The sequence below is a fragment of the Lepisma saccharinum genome, chromosome 6, assembly GCF_977018435.1.
Source record: "Lepisma saccharinum chromosome 6, izLepSacc3.1, whole genome shotgun sequence".
NCBI classification, from domain to species: domain Eukaryota; kingdom Metazoa; phylum Arthropoda; class Insecta; order Zygentoma; family Lepismatidae; genus Lepisma; species Lepisma saccharinum.
In genome coordinates, this window is record NC_139234.1 from 95,151,557 (window position 1) to 95,160,176 (window position 8,620).

Genomic DNA, 8,620 nt, shown 5'->3' on the forward strand with positions numbered 1-8,620 from the left:
AGATGTATTTCCATCAAACTTTTTTGTAAGGCGAGGATTACATTGAGATCATGCAACTTTGGATGACAGTATCAATAAAGATTTATACACTCTACTACTTAAATAATATGCATAAAATATTAAATTAAGAGCTTTACTTTTCTTCAAATGGATCTAACATTTTTTTTTTGTTTTTCAATAAATATTCATTTCTTTATCTCTTTCACAATTACCTTGTCAGTGCAGTAGTTTTTATACAAATTTAAGCAAACTTAAAAATTCATAATCTAGATAATGAATACGTGCTGTTATATTCTTATTCTTAAACCATCTTTTTCGTTTTCATGTAATAATAATACAATATTTTAACATTATTAATTTAATATATTACAGTTATTTTAATTTGTTATTATTAGAAGAAGAAGGTATCAACATATATGGAATAGGTTTGTAACATGGAATAGCAGGATATATCTCCTGTATGCCACTGTTCATGAGGGTGAGAGCAAGAAATAATAACCAAGTTGCATAGTAGTGCATTTGCATAGCTATTCAGCCTGTTGCGAAACATGTGCAGAAAAAGGGAGAAGACATTATTTTGTGTTTTCTGCAGTTGGTGGATTATCAGAGGTGAGATGATTTTGATGTTGTTTCATTTCCTAACGTAATATAAACGTGTCATGCACCGTGGCCATGTGATATAAGGCATCATGCTTTGGGCTCTGCCTGAGGATGAATGATGATATCATGAAACCGATGAAGGGAAAGAATACCCATGCCGAGATTAGAACCCTGGCATCGTAGTGTGCTGTGCCAGCCACTGCTTCACGGAGGCTGGTGATGATGTACGAGGCTTGTCCGGAAAGTAAAGATAACAAACCAAAAATAAGATATAAAATAAATGTATTGCTCGCAACTAAAGTTACACTTGATACACTGATACAGAGGCTATTTCTCCACATAAGTGCCACCATTGTCCAAAGATTTGTTCAGACGGGGAACAAGTTTTGGTATCCCTGAATTGTAGAAATCCGCCGCCTGCATCTGCAACCAAGTTGTGACTTCTTCTCTGACTTCATTGTCGTCAGCAAAGTGTTTTCCACCAAGATGTTTCTTGAGATACAGGAACAGGGGTAGTCGCTGGGTGCAAGGTCGGGGCAGTATGGCGGATGGTGAAGGACCTCCCATTGAAACTGTGGAAGCAGATCCTTGGTGACATTTGCTGCATGGGGGCGGGCGTTGTCATGAATAAATCGGATTCCACTTGACAACATGCCTCTCTGTTTGTTTTGAATTGCATGTCGAAGATGTTTCAAAGTCTGTCAGTAGGTTTCCGCATTAATCATTCTTCCAGGCGACATGAATTGCACCAGCAGGATGCTGTGGTGATTCCAGAATACGGTTGCCATCAGCTTGCGGGTTGAAATTGACGTTTTGAATTTTTTGGCTTTTGGAGAAGGGGTATGGCACCACTGCAGTGACTGTTGCTTGGATTCAGGCGTATGGTGGAACACCCATGTTTCATCACCTGTCACAATGGAGTCCAGGAATGCATCTCCCTCTTCTGCGTAGCGAGTAAGAAAGTCCAGTGCATATCCCAGTAGTTTGGTTTTGTGTTCGTCAGTCAAATGTTTTGGGACCCAGCATGCACAAAACTTTCTGTACCCTAACCCACTCACAACTTTATGAATAGTGGTTTTTGAACTGTCAGGAAACATCACAAATAATTCTCGAATTGTCACCCGCCTATTCGCATGCACCTCTGCTTGAATACGATTGCGAAGGTCGTCAGTGATGATGGACGGCCTCCCACTTCTCTCTTCATCATGAACATCACGGCCAACCTTCTGCGAAGGCACGGCACCATTTCGCCACATTTTGACGATTCATTACGTTCCCATACACAGTCACAATTTCTCGGTGGATCTCCGATGGACGCTTTCTTTGTGCCTGCAAAAACCTGATCACGCACTTGGCGGGATTCGGTATCGCCGCTGCCATTTCGAAAGTGTGTTCCTCGCACAAGACTCAGCACAGCACTGATGACTCACTCCCAATCCTTGTCGTATTGTCGTATGGATAACGGTTACTGCCAGTGTTGCCAACTTTGGTACACATTTTTCCCCTAACGTGCAAATGTGTTTGTATCTTTACTTTCCGGACAAGCCTCGTACATGAATATCACTTCAATTGTTAGCCAGTTGGAATAATTAAGGTAGTCGTGTAGTTCACTAAAATGTGTACCTTTTGCATTTTTGATACCAGCCAATGCACATTACTCATATTGTACCAGAATGACAAATTTGTGAATTTACTGCAGGACTTTTCAAACATTGGCAGATGAGGCTAATACCGTTTGTAGTTCGTATCTATCATAGTTATCCAGAAATACATGCTAATTTCCAGATATGCTTGATTCTGTTAACTGTACATTCCTATTATTCATAGTTGAAAACTATCTCTCCGGATCGGAGCATGCATGTAAAAAAAAACCTGTGTAGTAGAAGCGACTCTCCGGAATCGCTCCTGAGCCCTCAATTATTACCACTCCAACTCCACTTCGAAACCCTGCCTGCTGGCAATAGCATAATGTCAGCAATGCTGTATCAATCGTATCATCGTTACTTTGTTGTTGAAAATATCCAAGAGGCAGGAATACAACGTTAAGGAATCAAAAGCATTTTATAGGTTTGTCGCGTGTTACTCACAAATCCAGAATATAGAAAAGGAAAGTTAAAAATTGTACTTACGTATGTGAGTATAGTGCTCTTACTGTAGAACGACGTTTCAGAGATTGACTATCTCTTTCCTCAGGTTCGTATAAAAACTAAGTACTTGGCATAGTACTGCGTCAAAAATGTAATATGAGGATTGTGGTTAAGGGTTGGTTAGGGTACATTTAAAATATTAAGTTTTTGCTATTAGAAGTACGTAAAAACCAAGCCGTTCCCTAATAAAACTTGTACAGTAGACCTATTCACAGGTAAAAAAGTTAAAAAAGTTAAAATTCTAAAAAACCTGCATAAATCACAATGCAACCTGCAGGTTTGGCCTTTCCTACCCAACTGTGCTTATCTATCCACATGAAGGTCAATTCTCAACGAATATTTCCCCTCCCCTTAATTTTCTCGTTTCCCCTTATTACGTCACAAATCCAACGTGAATTCACGTTCCTCTCTTGCAGCTTGCATAACTTCCGGAGTGACGTGGAAACCGATATTGGGTTCAATCTTCCAGGCTTTATCCCATTTTTTGAGGAAATTGATCCACCCTTCTTCCAAATTTCCTTCGTCCCTATTAAGATTACTCTTCCCCCCCCTACAAATACTCGCTGTTTCATACACGTTTCTTCCTAATTTCCTCCCCTCTTTTCTGATTACCTCTTTTTTTGCGATTCTATGCCCACTTTCCAAAATATGTTCTGAGAGACCCGTTTTGGGAACTTTTTCCCTTATGTCCTTTTCATGCTCGCTCCATCTTTTACCCATATTTCGGCCCGTCTGTCCTATGTACTCCTTCCCGCATTGGCATTCTATTCGATAAACCCCCTTCTGTTTTTCCGGTATTTCCCTAGTTGTCTTTCCTTTCTTATAATCGGTGAAGTATTTTTCTACATTCTTTGGTGCTTTCATCCCGCAAACGATTCCAAAATCTCTCGTTATTTTTCCGATTTTTTCCGATACGGATTGATGGTAAGGGATGCCAACGTACTTTACCCTCCTATTTTCGATTTTTTCCCCCTTCTTTTTGATCCCCTTCTTTCCTAATAATTTTCCGTGCTCTCTCCGCTATCTTATCCATTTCTCTATTTGTGTATCCATTTTTTAATCCTGTTTTTCTTATCCACCGAATTTCGTTGTCTTTTTCTTTTTCATTATTGCATAGTCTACCGGCCCTAATAAAAAAGTTAAGGAATACGTTTTTCTTTGTTATTTCGGGGTGCGCCGATTCCTTGTTAATATATAAGTTCCCCGATAGGGGTTTATGATGTACTCCTGTTCTAATCCTATTCCCTTCTTTCAAGATACTAAGATCCAGGAAATTGATTTTTCCATCGCTTCGGCGCACCCCGAAATAACAAAGAAAAACGTATTCCTTAACTTTTTTATTAGGGCCGGTAGACTATGCAATAATGAAAAAGAAAAAGACAACGAAATTCGGTGGATAAGAAAAACAGGATTAAAAAATGGATACACAAATAGAGAAATGGATAAGATAGCGGAGAGAGCACGGAAAATTATTAGGAAAGAAGGGGATCAAAAAGAAGGGGGAAAAAATCGAAAATAGGAGGGTAAAGTACGTTGGCATCCCTTACCATCAATCCGTATCGGAAAATATCGGAAAAATAACGAGAGATTTTGGAATCGTTTGCGGGATGAAAGCACCAAAGAATGTAGAAAAATACTTCACCGATTATAAGAAAGGAAAGACAACTAGGGAAATACCGGAAAAACAGAAGGGGGTTTATCGAATAGAATGCCAATGCGGGAAGGAGTACATAGGACAGACGGGCCGAAATATGGGTAAAAGATGGAGCGAGCATGAAAAGGACATAAGGGAAAAAGTTCCCAAAACGGGTCTCTCAGAACATATTTTGGAAAGTGGGCATAGAATCGCAAAAAAAGAGGTAATCAGAAAAGAGGGGAGGAAATTAGGAAGAAACGTGTATGAAACAGCGAGTATTTGTAGGGGGGGGAAGAGTAATCTTAATAGGGACGAAGGAAATTTGGAAGAAGGGTGGATCAATTTCCTCAAAAAATGGGATAAAGCCTGGAAGATTGAACCCAATATCGGTTTCCACGTCACTCCGGAAGTTATGCAAGCTGCAAGAGAGGAACGTGAATTCACGTTGGATTTGTGACGTAATAAGGGGAAACGAGAAAATTAAGGGGAGGGGAAATATTCGTTGAGAATTGACCTTCATGTGGATAGATAAGCACAGTTGGGTAGGAAAGGCCAAACCTGCAGGTTGCATTGTGATTTATGCAGGTTTTTTAGAATTTTAACTTTTTTAACTTTTTTACCTGTGAATAGGTCTACTGTACAAGTTTTATTAGGGAACGGCTTGGTTTTTACGTACTTCTAATAGCAAAAACTTAATATTTTAAATGTACCCTAACCAACCCTTAACCACAATCCTCATATTACATTTTTGACGCAGTACTATGCCAAGTACTTAGTTTTTATACGAACCTGAGGAAAGAGATAGTCAATCTCTGAAACGTCGTTCTACAGTAAGAGCACTATACTCACATACGTAAGTACAATTTTTAACTTTCCTTTTCTATATTAAGGAATCAAAGAGTACACAAACTACCTAATTCTTAAATGCTGGGAATTTAGCAGATTAAAATTGAACCTCCCAGCCCAGGTAATCTAGCTGTATTACTATTGCCTTGTAATCAAGGGTTTCGAGTTTGATTCACAGTTAGGCACATTTTATTAAGTGGCTCGGATTCCACTGTAAGCTGTAGGTTTTGTTCTGATTAGCCTTTGAACGAGGGTCACTATTTATATTTTGAGCCTTGGCAACACTGATTGAAGTTAGGTGCGATATGACGTTTGCACGGAATCGTCTGGCATTATTGACCATAACATACTTCAAATCTTTTGTCAATAGCTTCATTTGTGTTGTTTATGTTGCCTTGGAGATTGCACGACAACAATAAAATGGAATTAACTCGTGAACATTTTCGTGCGATGATTTTTTACGATTTTCGACATGGATTATCAAGATAAGAGTGAATCGATCAACTTACTTCCACATTTGGCGATGAAGCCCTATCCTTTGCCACTGTGAAACGCTGGTATAACAAATTTAATCGTGGCCGCCATTCGCTCACCGACGAGATTCGCGAAGGTCGTCCAAAATCAGTTGTTCTTCAAGAAAACATTGATGCTGTGCAAAATCTAATACTGCAAGATCGTCATGTGACATACTGTGAGATTGAGGCAACCATAGGCATTAGTTCCACCAGCACATATAAAATATTACATGATGATTTAGCTGTGAGAAAAGTATGTTCTCGTTGGATCCCACACAATTTGACAAAAACTCAAAAAGACGCTCACGTCAATTGGTGCAAACAAATGCTCAATAAATACAATTGTGGTGCTTCAAAAGACGTATATAAGATTGTAACAGGTGACGAATCATGGATAGATGCATATGAGCCAGAAGGTAAACAGTAGTCGACTGTATGGGTGTTTCAAGATGAACCCAATCCAACAAAAGTTGTTCGTGCTCGAAGCACATCGAAACAAATGGTCGCCTGTTTTTTCAGGAAAACTGGTCATGTGGCAACTGTTCCTTTAAAGGAACATAGAATGGTCAACTCTGAATGGTACACAACAATTTGTTTGCCAGAGGTCTTCGGTCAAATACGGAAAACAAACAAACGCCGTCGGATCATTCTTCATCAAGACAATGCCAGCTGTCACATATCTCGTCTAACAACCAACTTTATGAACAGTCAAAAAATCAAATTGATGGGGCATCCGCTGTACAGTCCTGATTTGGCACCCAATGACTTCTTCTTGTTCCTGAATGTCAAGAATAAATTGCATGGACAAAGATTTTCGTTGGCGGAAGATGCCGTTGATGTGTTCAAAAACCATATTATGGAGGTGTGTCAAGAAGATTGGAAAAACTGCTTTGACAAAAGGTTCAAACGAATGCGAAAGTGTATTGACCATAAAGGAGAATACTTCGAAAAACAATAAAGCAGTTTTCAATGCCAAATTCCTGTTTTTTCATTGTTAGGCTCAAAATATAAATAGTGACCTTCGTACAATTAAACATTTCAATGCAATGCAAAAATCAGCCCGATTGGGCAATTTTATTTCTTGTAAGCCTGAATCTACATGTTATTAAGATATTATTTGTAAAGTTAGAAAATAATTTATGTATAGTGGCCAATTTAATTCCGTGCAGAAGAATCAGATGTGAACCACATTTAAAACTATTTGTAGTTATTTTCACTACTAATCAATCACATCTGCAAGAGTTACAACTGTATCCATTGCTTTTATGTAAAGTTTGTAATGTTTTTGTCTCCTAGTCGAGGTGAATTTGCATTGAAAACCTGTTTCTTCTTTCAGTGTGGCAAATCCATGAGTTCCATGTGTGACAATCACATGCTTCAAATCTAAATATTTCGTGAACCAAGGCATTGAGCTTATCCATATCATCATTATAGTATTCAGAACGATGACATTGTTACTCTCCTGAAGAGTGAGGTCTGTGAACAACGTTGTTTTGGAGGAATTCAAGAATATTGGGAGTTCCAGGTGTGACTCACATGGTGGCAAAAGCTTCACGTACTGCCATTCAACTTGAAAACTCTGTGAATTTTTACAACTTTTTTATCCATCATATCCTATCTTTTATTCCAGCGAAAACATTTGTTTTACTGTTATTAATTTTTAAAAAGTTCTGGGTGTGACCACTGAAAGTTCCATGTGACCTGTATGAATACCTCATTAATTAACTCACTTTAATACCATATTACTCACCTAATAATTTAACTGAATAATATCAAAGGGGAAAAGAACCTCCTCAACTCATAAATTTTAATAATAATATTTGTGAAAATTACCAATTTATTGAGCATTGCTTATACACTTTTCCACTTCTCTTTGTTAATCTGTATTCCTAAAGCCATTCAAGGACATATAAATATCAAATTAATAACTATTTAGTGTCCCGCACTAAACTAAACCAAAGTTTAAGTTCAATGCTATTTAAATAGTATTTGGACAAATTTTACTTTTCGACTGGTAGGATCACTTTGTCATGGATTGGCCCAATATCCTTCAACTTATAAAAATTCATTTTTTACACTTGTTCCACAAATAGTGACACGATATACAGAGGATAATAATTGTACTCATTTAGTTTCATAGGCATATAGTCTCATCACCGTTTGACCCTCCAACAACCAAATAGTAATCTCACAGCCACCTACCAGGTAGGCAGCAGAGTATGATATTTTTTCTCCTCTTTTTTTTCAAGTTTGGCGACTTGTGATTGGACAATTACTTAGCTTTAATTTATCAATAGCCATTGTTGATACAAGAAGATCTGAAGCTGATACTTTCAACCACGATTTTAGAGAATGTAATAATCTTGCGGTCTTAGAAAAGTAGGAAATGCACTTGAAGATTGTAATGGACAATATTACGTATGAAAGCTTCTAGTTCTTTTATTTTCGAACGAAAGGCGTCTAACATACTATAAAAATCTGGGGACTTGAGGGGGCTGAAATTTGTTGTGGGTTGCATCATTCCCCCTAACCCCCATTCCCCATAACCTCTTTGTACGTGCATATTTCCTCCAATGAGTACAAGCTTGCAACATCTTGAATTTCAATAAGTTTATAGATAATTCTGCAGCTGGTTCGAAAAACGGACGTACTTTCTTCTAGTTTCTTGCTGTGGTTGATTTTATCATTTCTGAAAAAAAAAAAACCACATTTTTTGCATATGGTGTGAAAGAAAAGGGGGGGGTAAGATGGGGCAGTTGTCCCCCTAATTCTATCACCTAGAAATTTAGTGTACAGGAATCCTATAACTGTTCTTAAACAATATTATGTTTCTAAAGAAGAAAATAGACTGGATTTGCGTTTGAAGGGGGAAATGG

General features: G+C 38.1%; 1 protein-coding gene across 1 annotated transcript; it reads right to left on the bottom strand.

Annotated features, from left to right (window-relative positions):
- Positions 1-1,301: 1,301 nt before the first annotated feature.
- Positions 1,302-1,856, bottom strand: LOC145989174 (histone-lysine N-methyltransferase SETMAR-like). The gene has a single exon (XM_083124467.1). It carries the CDS (start codon positions 1,854-1,856, stop codon positions 1,302-1,304), a length of 555 nt encoding a protein of 184 aa, XP_082980593.1.
- Positions 1,857-8,620: the final 6,764 nt, after the last annotated feature.